The following is a 25,360-nucleotide window of genomic DNA, read 5'->3' on the forward strand; positions in this document are numbered from 1 at the left end:
TTTTTGGAGTGAGACAGTAACAATTCTGGCCAAAATTATACTTAAACGTCTTGTAAGTAAATTACTCCGTTCAACACATATTTAATACACGATGTTGACCGATCATAATCGTATTGTTTCAGGACAAGAGTTATATCATGTATTAAGACATAAATTGACAACTTTCTAGGTCACTAAATGGATCGCAGAAGTAAGGCAAATTTCCACCGTTACGTGATTTTGTTATCAAAGAAGCTATGTAATCAACACATGTGTGGTGCCATCAGTGATGTTCAGGTCGTCATTAAAGGCACATATCTTTCACGCGTTATAAGTAAACCATTAGTGTTCACATGAGTGAATGTCCGATCACAATTAAAGTCACGAGTGTAAAAACATAACACATATATAGTTATGCTATTTGCATTTACTTAAATAGCATATCCATGAAACCAAACCACAATAGCGATATTAATGAGCACGGTATTATTCGACCAATTGAGTAATACTGTTTTCAGGTAAATGGTTATTTCCTTAGTAATGTTCACTTAATTCTGGTGAACTAGTCGGATATATAACAATAACACCTTCATCTGCCGTTTTTGCAATAAGAGCCTATCAGCCGCATCGTTGACTTCAAAAGCAAGGCAAACTAATTATCGTCACGTGATTGGGTTAAAAAGAAAAGATAAACATTTATATGATGCAATCTTTCCAGTCCTGTTAAAATAAGGCATACAGATGCAAAGCGATGCAATTGTTAGACCTCGTATTGTTTGCACATTGCAGAGTAGTTTACGTTAACAAATGCAGTATTGCTATTGAAAATGACCTAAGTCATAAGAACAGTTGCAAATTAAAGTGCATCTATGCTACAATATCAGTTGCAGTACACTATACAGTTGATAAGCCATATTGTTTTCAGTAATTAATATAGGTCAATACAGAGACTTAATACAAACGCATTACGAAGATTTATTAACATCAATTATAGGTGCTTAAGCTTCATTGCAATAACGTAAATAATCATGTCCTGATCTTATGGCGCACCAAAGGGGTCGAAACTTTAACTTCTGCTCGAGCAGAAAAAAATGCTGCTCGAGCAGCATTTAAATGCTGCTCGAGCAGCATATTGCTGCTCGAGCAGCAATTTACTGGTCGAGCAGCATTTAAATGCTGCTCGAGCAGCAAAATTCCTGCTCGAGCAGCAATATGCTGCTCGAGCAGCATTTATTTTTAGAATAAGCCATTGAACCCGTCAGCCAATCAAATTGGAGCTTACAAACGGACGACATTAGCTATCTCTACGGAAACGAAATAGACCGGTGTAGCGTCAATATTGTCAGATCGTGAGATCTGACGATTTTTACAGTACCCTCGTGATATTGCTCCGATCAGTCGCCGTGAAAAATGTCAGATTGATGAAAAATAATATTTAACGCATTGTTGTTTCAATTCAACTTAATTTCGCGTTTTAACAGTTTGCAGTTATTTTCGGACATCTTTTTTTCGGACGTTGAACCTAAACACATTGTTCACAACAAAGATATCTAAACAGTAGTTCTAACACCATGCAAACATTTGAATTTTAAAACGATTTTCGTTTTAAATGTTATATATATCGATGATGTACATGCATTACGTTGTAAAGAAATATGGTAATGCCTAATTTACAGTCATGAGTGTTGCACTTTTTTAATACAAAGATATAACATTGATTTAAGAAAATATTTTCAGATTATATATATATGTATATTATTTCAGCTTAAAAAAGTTAAAAACTGATTATGAACCAAATTCAGTTCCAGAAATGTATAATCCCAATCTGTGTTTTTATCATTATTTTAGCTAATTCACATGTACACTCAATTCAGGAAAACTATTTTATTATATTTCACACAATCATAGTTACCACTATCATCATTTATTTAATATGTCAATAAGCTCGATTGGTAATTGTCGGTTCAGCTCGGGTAATGCTTTAAAGTACCCCTCGTACTCTTAAGTATACTTTAATGTACCCCGGGTACGCTAAATATACTTAAACGTACCGTTGGTCGGTCTGTCAGTGCAGTCACTCACAAACTTTTCAGTGCTTTATCTCAGAAACTCAATATAAGTATTCAACGTGAAACTTTATGGGTGTATAAATATAGCTGAGGAGAGGTGCCATGCACAAGAACCATAACCCGTCGCTTTCTGAAATAAGAGTTATTTCGCTTTGTTGTTTTTGTATGATGTAACTAGGGCTATATCTCAGATACTATACAAGATTTTAACATGAAACTTCATGGGTGTATAATTATCAATGCACGAGAACCATAACCGTATACTTTCTTACATAACGGTTATTGCCCTTTCTTGTTATTGTTATTTTATGATGTAACTTTTCAGGGCTATATCTCATTTATAGAACCATGCATAAGAACCACAACCCTTCACTCTCTTAAATAAGAGTTATTGCCCTTTGTTGTTTTTGTATGATGTAACTTTTCAGGGCTTTATCTCAGAAACTATAAATACAAGATTTCAACATGAAATTTCATGAGTGTAAAATTGTCAATGAGAATAAGTGCCATGCACAAGAAACATAACCCTAGTACATGTCTGATGTTACTTAACAGGACTATATCACAGATACTATACACGATTTAAAGATGAAATTTAATTGATGTTAAGATATCAATGAAGAGAGGTGTCATGCACAAAATCTATAACCCTACACATTCTTAAATAAGAGTTATTGACAATTGTTTTTTTATGTTATTACTTTTAAATAAGTGAGATAAGGGTACAACCCTTCAAATAAACTTTTCTGTTAGTTCTGCACCCATCAATAATCAAAATTTATTTGGCGGGGGATATCAATTTAACGAATTTGCTTATTATTAGTCTAAACGTTGAAATAGACTTAATATTTGAAGTAGCAATGAGAATATAAGACACAACAGACTCATCAGTCATCAGTATTATGTTAGCATATCTTTAGTCGGTTACTGAACTAGGGCAAATAAAGTTGAAGTTTACCAGGTGGTCCTCACTGCCTAGCAGATAAGTCTACAAAGTATTTTAAAACCGGTTCATGAACATGAAATGATAAGTCATTTACGCCATCGGGATTATTTATTTTAAGTCAATATGTTTTTGGAATCTTATGGCACTCATTGAAAAATACAACACTACATAAATAAATATCTAGGTCAATTGTGATTCTGTCAAGCAATGATTATCGTATCAATTATTATCTCCAGAGTTATTCTTTTTTTCTTGCACTTATCATAATCTAACCATCTGCATTATTTTTGCCAAACAAGTGGTTTTGCAATCTGAGCACCACAATCATCAATATTTTTGTGTGGATATAAAGACGTTATAAAAATTAAGGATTATAAAATCTTAAGTTTTATCGTGCTGTACTTGTTTAGGAGATGTGTAATACCAACTGGCTACTTCTGTTTTCAAAACTAAAAGGCACAGAAGGATTTTAATAATATTTTGTTGAGTTCTCAGATTAATCGAGCCCAAAGCACTTCCTGCTACAAAAACATATTTTCGAGCAACAACACATATTGATAATATCCATTTTAATGCCGTGCGGGTCTTTACAGTAAAGTGATCGAGTCGCACAGATATGTTTGCCGCACTCCATGAATCAGAAGTCTGCGTCTCACGACTAGTCTCGAAAAACTGAATCATGGGCCTGTCACAACATTGTGGGATGCTTTTTCATGACCAAACATTTGGCAGTCTGGAAATAAAGTAAAAGTCATTCATACTTAACTTAAAAAACAACAACAGTTGTTTGCAATAAGAAAAGCATATACTCACTAGATTAAGTGTTCACAAAAAATACTATTTCTGAAAATAAAATTGCAAGAACGATAGTTTGACAGTGAAAAGTATTCATGTTTTATGCATCATAAATATACAATCGGATTAAGACACTGAAAAACAACTTTTCATGCAAAACAATATAATGGAGCAAAGAGAATGCTTTTTTTCATTATATGACACATTAATAAATTAGAATATGATGAGTAATCTTCTTGTTTAACCTTTTTTCAGGGTTATTTGACAAAAGACTCTATAACACAGTTTGATCCTCATGTTATGATATTACATATGAAATATCATGTCCTTTATAAATTAAAAGAAAATGCAAGGCTCTAAAAACCAATGCACCAACAGAAAGGTACGATGATTATATTCTACATTCTCCCATTATTTTGTTGAATAAAAGTTAATGCAGATCTTTACTAAGCAAACTAGAGCTTTGTCACAGATGTGACAAATACCCCCACGTGCCGCATTGACACAGACTATTTTGCATGCTGTCTTCACAAAACAAGAGAGTCAAATTTATGGCGATTTTTAAGAATGATAATGCCATTATCATTTATGGCCATCTCGACCTTTGAACTCTTGAATTCTTTAGCATGACATGCAGTCCAAATTTATGGCCATTTTTGTACTTTTGAACTCCAAGTGTGACCAAGACCTTGGAGTTATCGACATATTCTTTCGCATGACACATCGTCCAATGACTGTGAACAAATGTACCATGCATTTTTAAAATCTTACAATAAATGACATAGTTATGGCCCGGACAAGATCATTTATGGCCAATTTTGACCTTTGAACTCACAGTGTGACCTTGACGTTGCAGATATAGACGTAATTCTTTTGCGCGACACACCGTCCAATAATGGTGAGCAAATGTGCCAAATGATTTTAAAATCTCACAATGAACAACATAGTTATGGCCTGGACAAGCTCATTTATGGCCTTTTTTTACCTCTGAACTCAAAGTGTGACCTTAAACTTGGAGTTATCGACGTAATTCTTTTGCGTGACACACCGTCCAATGATGGTTAACAAATGTGCCAAATGATTTTAAAATCTCACAATGAATGACATAGTTATTGCCCAGACAAGCTCATTTATGGCCATTTTTAATCTTTGAACTCAAAGTGTGACCTTCGAGATATTGAAGTAATTCGTTCGCGCGACACACTGTCCCATGATGGTGAACAAATTTGCTAAATGATTTTAAAATCTCACAATAAATGATAAAGTTATGGCCCGGACAAGCATTTGACCCTTGAACTCCAAGTGTGATCTTGATCTTGGAGATATCGACGTACTTTTTTCACGCAACACACCGTTCCATGATGGTGAACAAATGTACCAAGTTATTTTAAAATCTAACGATAAATGACATAGTTATGATCCGGACAAACTTTCGGTTTTAAAACACACTAAGTGACCCCGTGACCTAGTTTTTGACCCAGCATGACCCATATTCAAACTTGGCCTAAACATCATCAAGATACTACTTGTGACCAAGTTTGGTGCAGATCGGATGAAATTTCGGGACAGACCGACAGACAGTACGACAAAGTGACTCCTATATAGAAATATAAAGCTAATTTATTACCATCAATGCAAACACTCCACAGCTATTTCCATGGCGCTGTTTGTTGCAAGGTGGCGCTTTGAACTCTGAACTGATTTTTTCCAAGCCATCTTTCACAATTTGCGCTCGTTGACACATGAACTTGCTGCAACAAATATTTTGTTGGTAAAAATCAACAAAAATCATGTGCCTATATACTTATGCGGTACTTTATCTATACCAAATTATTTTGGTAATCAGTTTTCAAACATATATATATATATGTTAATCTATTAACACATTATTTGAAACACATAAGTGTGAGAGATAGGACTCAATAATAATTAAGAATGAACTAAGAAAGCAAGCTTAAATTTATATATAGCCTATCATTTTTAAAGTGTTGGTGGTCATTACAAGTTAATATTTAAGATAAAGATCCAAATATAGAAAACAAATAAGATTTTTACAAAGTTTTTTGAATATCTTGTTTGGTATATTGCCTGATGAATGATAACTGGAACTGGCCAAAAAAGCTCCCTAAATGTGGCCTTTGATATCTTGTTATCGCATGCGCTGCAGCTTCTCTACATGGAGAACATATGTGGTAAGCTATATTAAAAATGGCATATTCAATTATCGAATCACAGTTCGGATAAGCTCAGAGACACACTTAAAATGCACATACACTAACTGCTACTGTGACTGCTATATCAAGCAGGTAAGACAAAAAATAAATTACAGCTTTGAACCTTACCAGAACAAATCGAACAAGGCCTTGTTGTTACCACCCAACGAGTCGTAAATGGTTACAGTCCTGGACATAACACTTGCAACCAGCAAAACCCAGTGATTGTTGCCTTTACATTGCGGCAGCATAAGTAGATCATACATATTGAAGTCCACCTACAAAATGTGAAATTATAATGTACCTTAAACAATGTATACAGTACTAAACAGTGAGAAATTTGCTCAAATTACTTCAAAGAAGTATAGTGGCATGCTAGAATCAAGTACAGTTTAAGCTAACAATAAAACAAAAGATTGTCAGGCAATATGGTACTCCTGGAACAACTTTGTAGAGGTCATCATTTGCAAAGAACATGTAGAATTTATGAAGAACCACCACTTTTACATAAAAATTCATGTTATGTAAAACGAAGACTTTGGCATTCATATCTCACAGACATATCAAGTCATTACCACTGCCACCTTCATCAACATAATTATTGGACACATAGAGAACTACTATATCTCACTACATACAAAATGTGGTAGCCCTAGATCCTAGAGTTAAGGACAAGAATATTTTTAAAGTTTTCACAAAATAAGCAAGAAAGAAGTGTATATAATGTTCAATTTTGTGACCTGCGGGTCAGGGTCAAATTTGACCCAAAGGGCATAATTTGAACAAACTTGGTAGAGGACTATAAGATGTCACTTCATACCAAATTTGGTAGCCCTAGGCCCAATGGTTATGGACAAGAATGATTTTTAAAGTTTACCCTCAATTAGCCATTTATAGGCATATGTTAAGTTTTGTGACCCCCGGGGCAGTTTCAAATTTGACCCCAGGGGCATAATTTGAACAAACTAAGAAAAGATAATACATGTCAATACATACCAAATTTGGTAGCACTATGCCATACAGTTATGGACAAGTAGATTTTTTAAGTTTTCACAAAATAGGCCTCATATAAACATATGTTCAATTTTGTGACCCTCGGGGCAGGGTCAAACTTGACCCCAGGGACATAATTTGAGCAAACTTGGTAGAGGACTATAAGATGTCACTACATACCACATTTGGTAGCCCTAGGCCCAATGGTTATGGACAAAAAGATTTGTAAAGTTTTCACAAAATAGATCCTATATAAGCATATGTTAAATTTTGTGACCCCCGGGCAGTTTCAAATTTGACACCAGGGGCATAATTTGAACAAATTTGGTAGAGGACTATTAGATGTCTCTACATACCAAATTTGATAGCCCTATGCCCAATGGTTATGGATGAGAAGATTTTGAAAGATTTCACAAAATAGGCCTTATATAAGCATATGTTCAATTTTGTAACCCCAGAGCAGGGTCTAATTTGTCCCCAGGCGCATAATTTAAACAAATTTGAAAGAGGTTCATCCAAGGAACATTACTGAGAAATTTCATCAGAATTGGACCGGTAGTTTAGGAGAAGATGTTTAAAGGAAAAGTTAATGAACGGACGGACGCACGCAGGCACGGACGGACGCACACATGACGGACACAGGACCATTACATAAGCCCCGCTGGCCTTTGGCCAGTGGAGCTAAAAATCAATTAAGGAAGGGAGGGAGCACCCCTCCCTAACCCAACCATAAAGGCCCCTGGGCATCTGAAATATGATCACAAGCACTAATAATCATATAATGATAAAACCCGGTCACCACTGTCGATAAATTGGAAATTGTTATGATTGTGAGATATAATGTAAACATTTGCATACAGATCAATCTTTTTTCTTCAAGCCCAACACAGAATAACAATGCAAAATTAAAGTTTTAAAGGTTTTCAATGGGTACAAATAGGGTATTTATCTGGACATTGGAAACGTTGAAATACATGAAAATATCATCAAACAACTTAAATGTATTTCATTGTTAAAATATGTTTTTCTTGATTTTTCTCCAAACTTTACACAAATATGGGTGGTTTCAAAAATATTAAACTAGAAATGGCGCGTCAGAGGCCGACGTGTATCCCCACGCTGCATGTTTGACCCAGGGGTGCCCCAGGGTTGGTAATGGGGCTATGCATAGTTGAAATTGAACGTATTGTCATAAGAGAAGTTCGGTAGCAATTAGATGTGAATCAGTGTAGAAATGAAGAAATTATAGTAAAAGGCAATTTTGGGTGGGCGTGGCCTATGTGGGCGGGGTGCCCCAGAGTTGGTAATGGGGCCATTTATAGTTGAGATTAACCATTATGTCATAAGAGAGGTTCAGTATCAATTTGAAGTGAATCGGTGTAGAAATGAAGAAATTATAGTAAAAGGCAATTTTGGGTGGGCATGGTCTATGTGGGCGTGGCCAATGTGGGCGGGGCAACCCAGGTGGAGAAAGTGGCCAGGACGGACAGACGGACGGACGACGGAGATAACCACAATATCCCCACTTTTTCTCTGAAAAGCGTGGCGATAATGAAGCCTAAATGAAAACTTTTCTCAAATTTTAGATGTTAAGTTATGGCAACAGCTTTGTTTGTATTGCATAGGGAAAGGGTTCAAGTTTTATAAATGAGTAGGGCCGTTCTGTCAGATGTAATCACTTTTTCACAACAAAAGATGTTAACCAAATGTTTTGATTTTTTTTAAATAAATGTACATGTCTTTTGCACTTAATAAAATCCCGTTAAAACATGTTATCAATATTTTGTGTGTTTTGTCAACATGCAGTATGTTCTTAAGAAAAATTTAAATACAAAATCAGAAGTGTTCTAAAACAAGGGCTGTTTGTAAAACATGCATGACCCCATATGGGCTGTCCGTTGTACTGGCAGCCATTGTGTGAATACGACTTTTGTCACTGTGACCTTGACCTTTGACCTAGTGACCTGAAAATCAATAGGGATCATCTGCAAGTCAAGATCAATGTACCTATGAAGTGTCATGATCCTAGGCAAAAGCGTTCTTGAGTTATCATCCGAAAATCATTTTACTATTTCAGGTCACCGTGACCTTGACCTTTGACCTTGTGACCTCAAAATCAATAGGGGTCATCTGCGAGTCATGATCAATCTACCTATGAAGTTTCATGATCCTAGGCATATGGGTTCTTGAATTATCATCCGAAAATCATTCTACTATTTCGGGTCACCGTGACCTTGACCTTTGACCTAGTGACCTCAAAATCAATAGGGGTCATCTGCGAGTCATGATCAATCTACCCATGAAGTTTCATGATCCTAGGCATATGCGTTCTTGAGTTATCATCCGGAAACCATTTTACTATTTCGGGTCACCGTGACCTTGACCTTTGACCTAGTGACCTCAAAATCAATAGGGGTCATCTGCGAGTCATGATCAATCTACCCATGAAGTTTCATGATCCTAGGCGTATGCATTCTTGAGTTATCATCCGGAAACCATTTTACTATTTCGGGTCAACGTGACCTTGACCTTTGACCTAGTGACCTCAAAATCAATAGGGGTCATCTGCGAGTCATGATCAATCTACCCATGAAGTTTCATGATCGTAGGCGCATGCATTCTTGAGTTATCATCCGGAAACCATTTTACTATTTCGGGTCACCGTGACCTTGACCTTTGACCTAGTGACCTCAAAATCAATAGGGGTCATCTGCAAGTCATGATCAATGTACCTATGAAGTTTCATGATCCTAGGCCCAAGCGTTCTTGAGTTATCGTCTGACAACCACCTGGTGGACGGACGGACCGACCGACCTACCGACCGACCGACCGACATGAGCAAAGCAATATACCCCCACTTCTTCGAAGGGGGGCATAAAAAATTATGGAAAAAATTGAAATTTTCATGTTTTTTAACACATATTTTTCAAAACTATACTCTTAAAAGTTTTTTTCCTGGCCTCAAAGCAGTGTATCTTAAAGTAAAAACTCAGATTTATCAAAATATAGGATGGCCTTCAAATATATGTGAAGTTTCTTTTTTATGATACAAAATACATGTTTATATTTTTTTATAATATTTGACCTCGTTTTATATAATATGTGTCTTGTTCTGATAAAACTGGGCTAAATTCATGTGCATAAAGTGTTGTCCCAGATTAGCCTGTGCAGTCCGCACCGGCTTATCAGGGACGACACTTTCCGCTTAAACTTGATTTTCGGTAAGAAGGGACTTCCTTCAAACTAAAAATACCGTAAAAGCGGAAAGTCTGGTCCCTGATTAGCCTGTGCAGTCTGCACAGGTTAATCAGGGACTAGACTTTCCGCACATGAATTAAGCCCAGTTTTCTCAGAACAAGACACATATAATTCACTGTTCTATATTTAGAACTTGCTCTCTATATATTAAACATTATATTCTCTATATATTGGACCTTGTTATTTATAAATTAGACCTTGTTCTTTTTATACTTTATACATTAAACACAATGTCCTCTTACTTGACCTTCCTCTGTAATACAATATATCCTCTACATATTTTGGTAATGTGTCATTAAAAATGAATGAAATAATAATAAGTGCTGTACCGTTGTTTATCGAAGGTTTTAACATGGTTTTGAGTTTAGATGTGTAGGAATTGTACCACAAGGGTGACAGTCTGCGTGGTTTAATTATAAGTGTCTGAAAGACTTTGTCATCCATCATCTTTGACATTTGACCATGTTCAACTTTTATTTTGGCTTTTTTTTCAGTTGCTTTTGAATGCTTTATTAAATCGAAATTTAATTATTAATTCTGCTATAATGTAAGTTTGTTTTCACTTTCTGGAGGTTTATAAGAAAAACATTTATTTTGTGTCCCAAGTGTACATGTACAACATTTGTTAACCAACTTCAGGCTAACATTGAAGATTATTGGAGAAACATTTTGATTAAAATTGACATTAACTTGAGAAGAGGAAATGTATTTTTGTAATAATGTTATGGTAAAGTCAAATATACTTCCCAAGTTCCCACACATTATTATGTATATGCTTATATTTTTCTTCTGAAGACAAAATATGGAGACATACCCATATAATAAGAGTAGTTCACCCCCAGAGTGAAGAAACCACTTTTTTTTTTTTGGAGATTACACCCTTCTGTGTACTTCTTTCCAGAAAATTAGTGCCTTTGTTTATTTTTTAAAAGCTATAACCTGTCCATCAAACATGATAAAAATTTCGTACACTTGGGACAATGCGATATTTGTCTTGCAAAAAAAGTTCACAAGGTTTTGGCATCAAATTTTCAGTACATCTAGTGATAAGCATTAATGGTTTGAAGAAAATGATGTAAAACCTTGAAAAATCTATCTTATGAAAAATTTAAAATAACTTTCTTGCAAAATGTACACTTGGGACAGGGACAAATTCTGACCACATTTAGTATTCAGCTGTTCAAAATTTACATGAACAAATAATTGTATAAATACCTGTACAAATGTGTAGAAAAAACATGTGACAGGTTAAAAGGACACTTTTTGCCTATAAATATTGAAGCACTTTATGATGCCACCTCTTAATATACGTGAAGAGAGTTGAAAATTGTGGCACAAAATTGACAAGAACATCATTGCTTTGAACACTTGCTACAAGAGATATCAACCTAAGTAAGAAGCATTGTTTTATTTTTCTTAAAGCATATGCATTTTTATATTCATTAAATGATGGCAATACCTAATATTTCTGAAAGTTTTATTGAAGTATAGAATTGAAAATTGCCTTTTACATCAAATGTCACGCAAAACCAGTACACTTGGGGCAATTTTAAGGATATTTTTCAATATATTTTGCTAATGAAGCAAGTTATTGAGAAGAATTTTCACATTTAAGTAAATCACATGGCAACACTTCTGTAAGATAGAAAAAGAACTCAAACATGCTTAATGGTAAGAAAATAAATGCATGTTTTATTTAGGCTTCATTATCTTTTAAATCACCCATAGGATATGATGCGGCATTTGTCTTTACGGAATATAAAACAAGAGCGCCGCATGACGGAGCAATATACGCCCGATTCGTGTGCCATTGGAGATGATACACTGATGATTGATGTATTTGTTTTGGAAATAAGCAAAAAAAACAACAACAACTTATATAACTGATATATTCATATATATGCATTGATATCAATAAGTGTACACTTAGTCTCATTTGTTCTCTAAAACACAATATTTAAATCATAATTGTTTAGACCTACATAGGTATAGAATGGCAGTATTTCCTGTACTGATATTACTTATCTTGAAATTAGTTCCCTAAAAACTGAAATAAATATTTGGTTTGAATGTTTAAATACTGTTTGCTTTTACATTTAATATCAGCATGAATACCAAGGCTGTCTGTAATTCACCTTTATAAGATGCTTATAGCGGTTTTTATTGCTATCAAGTTCGATAAGTGTTCAGCGGATGATAAATGTAAATGAGGTGTATTAAATTGATAATCATAAACCTGTATAAGGCATTTTGGCTGGGTCAATTGCGATGATAATGGACATGATGTAAGTTACAATAACCTATAACACATACTTAAAACCTTTTTAAGGAATAAATGGATTTTGCTTTTTTTTTAGGTAATGGGTCTCTATAAATGCTTTTATTCAACTTACATTCTGATTGTAAATCCAAATCCAGATGGCTTTGTTGTCTGAGGAATAAGTTTCAAGTACACCAGTTTGCGCAGTTATCATATTCGTGAAGATCAAGTATGACCTAGTTTTTTACCTGGCATGACCCATATTCGAACTTGGCCTAGATATCAACTAGATGCAACTACTGACCAAGTTTGGTGAAGATAAGATTTATACAATTTGAATTAGAGTCCGGACAAAGTAAAATGCACTAATTGACCCTTTGACCTAGTTTTTGACCCAGCATGACCCATATTCGGACTTGACCTAGATATCAACTAGATGCAACTACTGACCAAGTTTGGTGAAGATCGGATGAATACAATTTGAATTAGAGTCCGGACAAAGTGGCGCCGTTGAAAATGCACTAATTGACCCTATGACCTAGTTTTTGACCCGGCATGACCCATATTCGAACTTGGCCTATATATCAACTAGATGCAACTGCTGACCAAGTTTGGTGAAGATCGGATGAATACAATTTGAAATAGAGTCCGGACAAAGTGGCCCCTTTGAAAATGCACTTATTGACCCTTTGACCTAGTTTTTGACCCGGCATGACCCATATTTGAACTTGGCCTAGATATCAACTAGATGCAACTGCTGACCAAGTTTGGTGAAGATCGGATGAATACAATTTGAATTAGAGTCCGGACAAAGTGATGCCTTCCGCCCGCCGCCCGCCCGCCGCCCGCCCGCCCGCCAAGGGGTTTCACATAATACGTCCCGTATTTTATACGGGCGTATAAAAAATCAATCATTTTTAACCGGAAGTTGGCGCTGTAATAAATTTGCTATTCTGTGTGATCTTTTACCAAGCTTGATTAGGAATTTTTGAAAACGCGCCATGGAGATTTTCTTTCACCATTAAAAATAATAGTTCACGGATTCAAACCATAATTCTTGATTAATATGTTGCTACAGTGGATTCCTGTTCTTAGCATACCATGTCAGCAAAAATTATGCTAAAAACAGGAATATGCTATTAACAGGAACACACATTTTAGCATAAATATAGCAACTGGGGGCATACAATAAGTCAAATCTGTTAATAATTGATCGTCAAAGTGAGATTTAAATTCAACATTGTATATGATTGATGTTTAAGATAACTATTTATCAAATGGAAATGTATTCTAAGGTATTTGCATTTGCATTTGAGCATATTTTTGCAGATTTAAAGCATATTTTCTTGGCATTCTGAGAATGTTCTATGCTATAAAGACTTTAAGTGAATTCTGAATATTGGGGTTAAACATTATGCTATTAATAGAAAAAAAATACATTAAAATTTAAGAATTAATCTGTGAACAAGCTAATTGGCCTCGGTGAAAAATAATTTACATTGAAATTGAGAAAAAAGTCCTCGAGAACTCAGTGCCCCAGATAATTATTTGGGAAATAGGGTTTTCAACCATTGATTTTGAAAAATAGGGTGATTCCATTCTTCATATAGAGTGAAATGAGTAATAAAAATGCATACCTTAAAATAATTGCTGATTTACTTCCGTTGACGCTGCACACTTGTATTGATTCAATAGAACTGTAAACTATCATCATAAATTTTAATAAACTGATGTTTCGTAATATCTTTAGTCCTTGAAACTGTCCATGATATAAACTTTAAAAAATGTCGACAATTTCTAATCAATGACATGCCTTTTTATACTTTTGACAGATTTGTTAAGTCACAGACTTTCCATCATGTTTTTTGGATGTCAACTCAACTGCTGTATACACAGTTTCTAACAAAATCGATAACACGAATGATTCGGCACTTAGGTATTGGCTCTTGCTTTCTTGATTCGAAAAAGTTTGCGATCGGCTGATATTTTGGCGCAACAATCTCGGACGTCTTCGACCTCTCTTAGCTATTTTTATTTCGCATCGTAATAGAAACTGAAACTACAGACGCTTTACAAATACATGCACAATGAGCGACGAATTAGGTCAGATTGAAAACGCATAGCGTTCGAATAACTATGACTGTTTGCTGAGCTTGCTGAATGTAAGCGTCACCGTGTAACGATAATAATTCCAAAGAGAAAATACCTAATATGAGCAAAGCATTTTTAATCGACGTTTTGTATCGTTAATTTGACAAATTTTGACAAATTGGTTGCGTTTTCCATACTCATGATATTGTATTTCTTTGCATTTTTAAACATTTTAATAGGGTGAAAGACGCACATACGCAGCTTATCTGGGGCACTGAGAACTGGTTAACAGACATGATAGTTTGGATAACTGTAAAAGTTAGGACAGCAGATATACATGTATGGGGAGAACGAGAAACGTAAACAGTGTTAACCAGAAAGGCACAATCACAGGCAATCGGCACCTGTGTCGGAAGCAATTATTAAGAATCATTAAGAAAGTAAAAACAGATAGAAATAGAAACAGAGAACCTACACTTGCGCACCCATTGAGCAATTCTTATCACTCATCGTCGTGATTTTGGCCAGGGACCGATACAAACTCGGTCCATACAATAACCGAAAAGCACCGAAAAGCACCGAATAGCACCGAAAAGCACCGAAAAGCACTCAAGTTCTCTCTCTATATATGCAATATATCGTTTTTAGTGTGTGTTAACGAGTTTAATTAGTAATAAATGGTTATATGATTGTATGTTTATAATAAATTGTGCCCAAAATGGGAAATATCGGCAATTACCGACCGAAAAGCACTTCATGTGAAGACCGAAAAGCACTCAATTTCTCGCTATATATATGAATATTTGCGTTTCTTTTGTGTGTAAACGGATTAAATTAGTTATAAATGGTTATATTTCATGCATATTTATACTACCTTGTGTTTATTATGAGGTATTAATGCTCAAAATTGGATAAAATATCGGCAATTACCGACCGAAAAGCACTTCATGTGAAGTCCGAAAAGCACTCAATTTCTCGCTATATATATGAATATTTGCGTTTCTATTGTGTGTAAACGGATTAAATTAGTTATAAATGGTTATATTTCATGCATATTTATACTACCTTGTGTTTATTATGAGGTATTAATGCCCAAAATTGGATTAATATCGGCAATATACCGACCGAAAAGCACTTCATGTGAAGACCGAAAAGCACTCAATTTCTCGCTATATATATATATATAATATTTGCGTTCCTATTGTGTGTAAACGGTTTAAATTAGTTATAAATGGTCATATTTCATGCATATTTATACTACCTTGTGTTCATAATGAGGTATTAATGCCCAAAATTGAATAAAATATCGGCAATTACCGACCGAAAAGCACTTCATGTGAAGACCGAAAAGCACTCAATTTCTCGCTATATATATGAATATTTGCGTTTCTATTGTGTTAACGGATTAAATTAGTTATAAATGGTTATATTTCTTGCATTTTTATACTACCTTGAGTTTATTATGAGGTATTAATGCCCAAAATTGGATAAATATCGGCAATATACCGACCGAAAAGCACTTCATGTGAAGACCGAAAAGCACTCAATTTCTCGCTATATATATATATATATAATATTTGCGTTTCTATTGTGTGTAAACGGATTAAATTAGTTAAAAATGGTTATATTTCATGCATATCTATACTACCTTGTGTTTATTATGAGGTATTAATGCCGAAAATTGGATAAATATCGGCAATATACCGACCGAAAAGCACTCCCGCGACAGCAGAGAATCACCGAAAAGCACTCAAGTTCTCTCTATATACATGAAAGTTAACTATAAGGGCCGATTTTAATGGATTGAAAAGATGTACATATTTATTCAGTCAATGTCTGTTCATATTAAAACTTAATTTTAAGGTCTGAAGTCATCATTAACAACTTGTGAACGTACGGCCGGTACGCTTCTTTAATCAGCACAAAGCAGTTTGGAAATAGATTTTCGCACCTTCAATTAATTATATTCCAGATAATGATGAGAAGTTGTGTTATGATCGGCGCTTTTCATTCATGTCCGAACAGTGCGGCTCGTGTGAATTAATGTACAGTTTTGTTGAATTACATGTGCTCAATTAATTATTCGATGTACGATGTGAATCTAATCTTAGTTTTAGTGCAGATTCGTTCATACGACACAAAGACACTATTTTATTTTACGGATCATTTCGGTTTTGGCTGTAAATCCGATATTTCCAGTACAGTAGCCATGTTCCTGTGTATTGAGATGATAAGATAAGATCACCACAGCAGGTTGCTAATACCCAGTGTAGACTGAAATGAAAACAGTTATTTTGGCTGTAAATCCAATTCCAGTACAGTAGCCATGTTCCTGTGTATTGAACTGATAAGATCACCACAGCAGGTTGCTAATACACAGTGTAGACTTCCCCTGTTTTATTATAGTAATTGTTATTTACCTGCTTGGAATAAATGGTGTATTCATTCGGGTCTGATGGCGTTACAATTTCATGAAACAATGGATATATTGGCGTGATGGAACATGATTTATAAATCAGGCTGACAGAATAGTATCAGCTTTTAATTATGTGTAATTTAATACGCATCTCCCCCGTAACTCAACGTTCAATGGCACGCGCACTTAACAAAATTATAAAATATCATGTGCATCATTACTTGTCTTTTTTAAAAATTATGTACAAATATTATATGTTATACATGTTGTTTTGTGTTTTTTTTTTACTCAACCAGAAAGAAGTAATATAACATTGTTATATATGTAAATCTCGTTAATTTTGCAAAATTCTACAATAAATAAAGAAATATCTTTTTTTTAAAGTGTACGTGCTTGATTTATTTATATAAAATAACAGTTTTTTTCTAATTCATCTAGCGGCCAAGTGCATATATCCCGATCGCTGTTGGGTATTTTACTGTTTAGTAACACCTTAATACCATCATTTTTAAACTGATAACGGAAATAAAGAAATATCTTTTTTTTGTTAAGTATACGTGCTTTGAATTAATGTTACATCTTTCATTGGAGATACATTGCGGCAGAGTTCTAGTTCGCAGCGTAATCAAGCTCTGAGAAAAGTGGGCTTAATGCATGTTCGTAAAATGTCATCCCAGATTAGCCTACGCAGTCCGCAGACTGCACAGGCTAATCAGTGACGACACTTTACGCACATGCATTAAGCCCACTTTTCTCAGAACGCGCCTCATATATATATATATAGTGCTTTATTTTTAAACTTAAGTCAATATTTAACGAAGTCATCATTCATTATATTAAATATAGAGAGAAATTGAGTGCTTGTGCTTTATCTTTAAACTTAAATCAATATTTAACGAAGTCATTATTGACTAAATAAATATGTACATCTTTTCAATCCATTATAAACGGCACTTATAGCTTAGTTTCGTTTATATATAGAGAAATTGAGTGCTTTTCGGTGATTCTGTGCTGTCGCGGGAGTGCTTTTCGGTGGCCACCAAAAATAGTAATGAGCTTTATATTTAAACTTTTTATTTAATGAAGTCATTATTGACTAAATAAATATGTACATCTTTTCAATCCATTACAATCGGCCGTTGTAGTTAACTTTCATGTATATATAGAGAACTTGAGTGCTTTTCGGTGATTCTCTGCTGTCGCGGGAGTGCTTTTCGGTCTTCACATGAAGTGCTTTTCGGTCGGTATATTGCCGATATTTATCCAATATTGGACATTAATACCTCATTATAAACACAAGGTAGTATAAATATGCATGAAATTTAACCATTTATAACTAATTTAAACCGTTTACACACAATAGGAACGCAAATATTATATATATAGCGAGAAATTGAGTGCTTTTCGGTCTTCACATGAAGTGCTTTTCGGTCGGTATATTGCCGATATTTATCCAATTTTGGACATTAATACCTCATAATAAACCCAAGGTAGTATGAATATGCATGAAATATAACCATTTATAACTAATTAAATCCGTTTACACACAAGAGAAACGCAAATATTCATATATATAGCGAGAAATTGAGTGCTTTTCGGTCTTCACATGAAGTGCTTTTCGGTCGGTATATTGCCGATATTAATCCAATTTTGGGCATTAATACCTCATAATAAACAAGAGGTTGTATAAATATGCATGAAATATAACCATTTATAACTAATTTAAACCGTTTACACACAATAGGAACGCAAATATTATATATATATAGCGAGAAATTGAGTGCTTTTCGGTCTTCACATGAAGTGGTTTTCGGTCGGTATATTGCCGATATTAATCAAAGTTTGGGCAATAATACCTCATAATAAACCCAAGGTAGTATAAATATGCATGAAATATATCCATTTATAACTAATTTAATCTGTTTACATACAATAGGAACGCAAATATTCATATATATAGCGAGAAATTGAGTGCTTTTCGGTCTTCACATGAAGTGCTTTTCGGTCGGTAATTGCCGATATTTCCCATTTTGGGCACAATTTAGTATAAACATACAATCATATAACCATTTTTTACTAATTAAACTCGTTAACACCCACTTAAAACGATATATTACATATATATAGAGAGAAATTGAGTGCTTTTCGGTGCTTTTCGGTGCTATTCGGTGCTTTTCGGTGCTTTTCGGTTATTGTATGGACCCATACAAACGGGTTTGTTTGTATAGTATAGGTCCCTGTTTTCGCAAAAGTTTTAACAGCCTTTAGACATTTATGATCGATTTTCTTATTAAGCGAATTGCAACAATTTTTTGATCGACTAGTTTGCAGCCAAAATATAAAGCACTTACCGCGTGTCAATGTTAAACTTTAAACAGGTCGTCACATAACCTTGCAGAAGATGTGAAAAAGGCAGCCATTTTTTCCAAACAAACCAGTTTCGCACCAAACGGCAAATATAACAAGAGTTCTGATTGGCTAATGCCATAATCTAAAAATAAATGCTGGTCGAGCAGGCTTTTTCTGCTCGAGCTGAAAAAATGCTGGTCGAGCAGTATATTTGCTGCTCGAGCAGCTGTTTGCTGGTCGAGCAGCATTTAAATGCTGCTCGAGCAGCATTTTTTTTCTGCTCGAGCAGAAGTTAAAGTTTCGACCCCTTTGGTATCCCATATGATCTTGTGTTATTTGTTTACTATTACCTGAATATGCATTTATCTATGGTCAATCTTTTTTATAAAAGAATAAAAGCATGGTGCTGTCACTTATTAATTATATATGAAAACATCCTGCTTGTATACTTTTATAATAACCAGTTATTGAGTGTAAATATTTGTTGAATTTTAAAATAGTTTTATATGTATTTTTCGATTATCACTAAGGGACCTCTGGCTTGATTCGTAATGGCTTAAGGACGCTGTCTTGTACATATATGTGTTTGGATATCGCATTGCTGATTTGTTCCTCTTTTCACGCTAAAGCGATTATACAATTTGAGTTTCCTGTTTAAAATGTTGCAAATTGATTAGATTCCAAATAGATTTGAAATATTTTATTTTTGTATTTTTCTCAGTTTGTATCACATTTGTTGTTAATTATTGATCAACAGCATCTCTCTGCAATATAATGTAACATAATATATTTAAATATATTATGACATGAATTACCTGTATACCAATATAGCGACGTTTCAATTAATTACTTCATATATATATATATATATATATATATATATATATATATATATATATATATATATATATATATATATATATATATATATATATAAATTCATGCAAGGAATGACCAATTAAAATAATGAGTACGTATCAAACGCCGTTTCAATTCATTTCGTAAATTGAAGTGTCAAAAATGTGAATGTCCAAGATTATCGTAGATTATAATTAAACACCACGGAAAAATAACCAGTAACTTAAAATAAGATTAACAAAAACTGCTGTGAAGATATCTAAGTTATATCGTACAACATGCTGGATTCAGATTTAATGGTCTTGCTTTGTCTCTATTAATGAGAATACAACAAGGGAGACAACTAAACGTAATATAGTGTGTTGTAAAATCACTTTATGCCCACTTATGCGTGCCAAGTACTATCTGAAGAAATGAAATTATTCTCGGTTTGATACATACTATATAGTATGGTTTAATACGTGTAATTGAGAAGAGAGATTATGGTAATGGTTTAGCGCGAATAATGCACGGGTTTTGTGTGCATGTTTTAGCGCGAAAGCGCACGAGTTTTTCGTTTTGGAGTATATATGATTTGCACATCTATTGAATCGCCATTCGAGGGTGTATTTGACAGGCAAACGTTATGGAACAAGAAAACGAAAGGGTGATAACCCCGCCCGCCCGCCCGCCCTTAATGAACATATGTATGGTTAAATAATTGGTTACATTGCTTTTATGTTTATAATTTTGCAATTATAAAGTCTATATTTAGTATATTTTCAGTTCGGTTTTTAGTCCATGTGAGATGGGATCTTAACACGAACCGATTCCTTTACTGGAAAAGACGATTGGTGTATTTTCATTTATGTCTGAAGCAGCTAAGTTTTCTTGATTATTTTGACTCATTTTTTACTGAATATTGTGTTTGAATGAGGTTTTTTAAGTTATGGGTGTCATGTTTTTCGAGACTCTCACTTCCTGGAGATAGTACCTCCAGCATATTTATTGAAATATTGGTATGTTTAAATGTCAGTGTTATTATTTTTTTGTTGTCTTTCGTAATGAACGTTTAATTTTAAAGACATTCTTATTGTACGATTACTAAATATTTTCATTTTGGTGTGACTGGTTAGATGTTGAAGTCGGTTAAATATAGCTGTTAAGAAAAAAAATCAAAAAAAAAAATCGTCAAATGCTTTTATATATTTCCCGGAATACTTATGATTTATCAACATTCTTTTTAGGTGTTTTATGGATTTTATGGTTTGAGTGATTTGTTTGTTTCTTGTTGATGTCCGGGGTGTGTGCGGGATGCTTTTGATGTTTGTTTGTTATGTTAATTTGCGCAATGAAATTGATAATGTTTTAATTACATTTTTTACTAAAGAATACTTAATGTTTACAGTATAATAATAGCTGCTTATTTGTAGATTTCTCTAAAATTAGAGGTTTCGGGAGGTGATGAAGGCACCTAGACACCGGTCTCGAGCCATGGGTCCTCATATGTCCCCCTGCCATTAAAAGAAAAAATAAGAAAACAAAAATGGCAGTAGGGTTGCGTATCCCGCTCGCGGTTTTACCTGAATCGTTTATTACTACTGATTATTGTATGGGGTGTACGTGAAGTCATGTACTCTTCTCTTGATTGGTGGTGGTGGATGAATCTTGCAGACATTAGCAGCTTTTTTTAACAAATTAATGTTTCACATTTGTTAATTCATAATATTTAAGCAAGTTAGCGTGATTGATGGGCATTGGGGGCGTCCTGTGTGCACTTTGGGCATCGGCGGGGATCAGTTTATTCAAACAGTAACTCTTTATTTGAGATATATACTTGACGTCTAATTGTTATGAATAAATTTGCACTTTTTCACATGACACTAATGTGCATGTGAAGTATTCATAATTACATGCCCTACAGCATTTAAATAGTATCGGTTCAGTTCTTTATACACCTGAACAAAGATGTTGCACCGTTTCCAGTCGTCTCGAGACTCATCAACTGAGCGGTGCCGTTGATGTCTATACCCATTGCACATGTAACACATACGGGCGTCAGAAGAATTGTTTTTTTGCATTTATATGTTGAAAGTCCTGTCAAATACAAGCACTCACTCCTATTTTGTCTTTGGTTTATTATTTGTATGATAATGATAATGAGGATGATATGGGTTATAAAGATGATGAGATTTTAATAGTATTTTGAGAATAGAGAATAATAAATTTACTCATAACTATGAGTAACATATTGTATTAACAGACATGTACTTCTGTCCATACAAACATGAGCTATACTTTCTGATTAACCATTAGAACATTTTTAAATAGGACAGTCATCGTTCGTAACGACAATAGTAAACAAAACAGGTGGATATTATACATGGGAGTGTTCCGACCTGATAACAATCGATGCTCTTACTTGATGGATCTTATAGTATCATAATAATGTTCAAATAACGGTACTTAATATTTTTCAATTAACTGTTTATAATACTCCTTAACAGATATAAGCGCTCTAAAAAATGCCTTTCAATCATCATAAAGGTAGATACAACGCTCAACTGATGGCAATTGCCATTAAAATCAATGTATTCAAATTTTTTGTAAATTAATTCATAGTGAAATATGGTTATACTTCAAAAATAAAGTTAATGTTTTAAAAGAAACTATTGACTTGAGTTTATTGCATATTGTCACTAACGTATTTCTGGACTGATCTACAAAAATATGTTTAGATATCAATTTCTCGCACAAATGGCCCCTCGACAAAAGTCCTGTGAAGTATATTGCAAACGATATCGATTCGTAATGAAATAACACCATCTCGGATAGGACACAATCTTTGGTGAGAAACATAAAGCGGACAATGTCGAAATGACAATACAATATGTGGCTACGAAATATGATTATGAAGCGAACAATAATGATTTACAGTGCTACGGAAACCAGATCAATATCAGCGATGTATGTTTAAATGCTGATTTAAGTTATTTAAATGTGATTACTGACTTAGACTAAAACTAACGTTTACGGTAGTATAATTTTGTGCGGCACATTGATTGAGTAGTTAAATGTGCAGAGAGTCGCTTGGAATTATTGGGCTGATACGTCATGCACCATTGATTGACAGTGACTATATGCACTATCGAGGATATGAAATGGTTCTTTTATAAGAAGGAACAAATGGTACAAATCAAGTATTACTAAGGATATAACAGAACGGCATTAAAATGAATATATTTGTGTACGTATGGTGCATAACTACATACAAAAGAGTTTAATTCGTTACAATGCAGAAGCACTTGAATTATAATATAAAACAGTGTGAACATGTTATCTCTATGATGCATTATGTCTCAACTTTACTTAATTGGCGGTAAAATGCAACGAAGCAGACAAGTATCAGTTTACGTTGAAACGTCCGTCGGTGACATTATTCAATTCATGCAAAATGAGCCGGTATTCCAGAATTCTGGTACGAAGGTCCCAATCAGATCTCGCCTTAGGGTAAGTATGATTACGTTCAAGGTCTCTAAGGAAAACTTTAACTTGCACAATAGTAAAGTAAAACATTAGAATAGAAATTCCATTGTTTCGACTAATGTATTATATATATAATCTGGTTTAATAGAATATTAATTGAATTTTAAGCAACAAGTAAGACAATATCTTAAAATAATGTTACGACTTTGCAACAAACATCATGACTCTTATTATTGTAAAGAAATTACTAATTGTTAAACTGAGGATCTTTGTGGCTTTGGCCTCACAGGCTTGGAAACCGATTAATATAACTCACACGTATTATTATGGCCCTTTTAATAATCTTAAATGTCAACAAGTTATCAATGATTTCTTTAAGCAGATCATATACATATCGATTTTTATTGATTTGTAAATTTTAATATAAGGTACTTTTTGTTCTAGGCCAATATTAAATTTCATGATTTATTACTAATATTAACAGTAATAATAATTGCGTACATAACATTATGGGTAATCAAGTGCGTCAAAAGTTGCCTTTTTTCAACATTCAAGTAAATAATAAGAATACCGTGTATTTTGCATTGGTCCATGTCTTATTTCATAATTATTATGGCGTTGTTTAAAGATAATGACCCGTTCTTACATTCATAGACATTTCTTCTTTAACAATATAATCAAACTCTCATTAAATGCAAGTGTCTTTTTATAGAACTCGAAGATACAATTATTTTCTAAATCGTAACTTTAGTACCGGTTCATGATTCAATTACTTTAGCATATCAGCAATAGTTACACAACACTAATCACAATTCCACATAGTTATAAGAACAATTGAAGCGAAAAATTAATATGATGTGAACTGTGAAGTATGTTTTTCTAGCTTGAACTGCGTGAAAATATTCATGAAATAGCACCGACGTAAGATTTGACCTGAGTTTATTTTTTCATGCTCCACTGCAAGTCTATATCATATGACGTCCCTTTAGTACTGTCAAACTTAAATGTAGGCTTGTACGGTCTAGTAAAGATATATATCGGAAAAAATCAGACAATATTGACATAAATTACAAAAACTACAAAATACTGTTGGTACGAATGTGTTGAATTGCATGTATAAACAAATTGAGATTGCATTAGAATTGTTTAGTAGATATGGGTTGATTACAATTGATGCTTATTAGCTTTGCATTCAAAATCTGAATCCATGATTCATGATGTAACATTGTGAATATTATAATAATGATACAATACACCACATTGCTAAACAATACAAAGTGCATTTTCTTCCATTGTTCAAGAACTTAAATAGGATACAACTAAATCGTATAGACACAATGTACGTGATTGTTGACATACTCATATTAAATATCGGAAGAAACATTCACAATTGCTTAGAACAGGTAACGTAATTAGAATGTAAAGGCGGTTTGCCTGCGTTTCGATAATATATTATTCATAGACAAAAATAACCTCTATTGAACAACGGCGACTTCCAGATTTTATAATGGACATGAAAGACTGGAACACGAGTTTTTTTCTCTTTGATATCGTTAGATAATCATTTAGCTGTATAGCACAATTCGTGAACTGATACACCGGATTCAACGCGCAAGCAATTCTTTAATTGGTTTACAATGCTGTCTTATCGTGGTTTGTTTATGAGCG

General features: G+C 34.0%; 1 protein-coding gene and 1 long non-coding RNA gene across 3 annotated transcripts in view; one reads left to right on the top strand and one right to left on the bottom strand.

The window, feature by feature from the left end:
- LOC127836362 (uncharacterized) overlaps positions 1-25,360 on the top strand; it is a 501,905-nt gene that overhangs the window by 232,018 nt on the left and 244,527 nt on the right. The gene's annotated exons all lie outside the window — the stretch shown is intronic.
- LOC127836360 (sentrin-specific protease 1-like) lies at positions 3,084-15,163 on the bottom strand. 2 transcript variants are annotated; one of them, XM_052362954.1, is made up of 4 exons: positions 15,080-15,163; positions 6,132-6,280; positions 5,417-5,540; positions 3,084-3,727 (listed from the first exon to the last, which is right to left on the bottom strand). In XM_052362954.1, the coding sequence occupies exons 2-4, from the start codon at positions 6,266-6,268 to the stop codon at positions 3,683-3,685; spliced, it is 306 nt and encodes a 101-aa protein (XP_052218914.1). In that variant the 5' UTR covers positions 6,269-6,280; positions 15,080-15,163; the 3' UTR covers positions 3,084-3,682. The 2 variants fall into 2 exon arrangements, with proteins under 2 accessions (XP_052218914.1, XP_052218915.1); XM_052362955.1 differs by lacking the exon at positions 15,080-15,163 and having other exon boundaries at positions 6,132-7,419.

Source organism: Dreissena polymorpha, chromosome 6 (genome assembly GCF_020536995.1).
Source record: "Dreissena polymorpha isolate Duluth1 chromosome 6, UMN_Dpol_1.0, whole genome shotgun sequence".
Lineage (NCBI taxonomy): Eukaryota > Metazoa > Mollusca > Bivalvia > Myida > Dreissenidae > Dreissena > Dreissena polymorpha.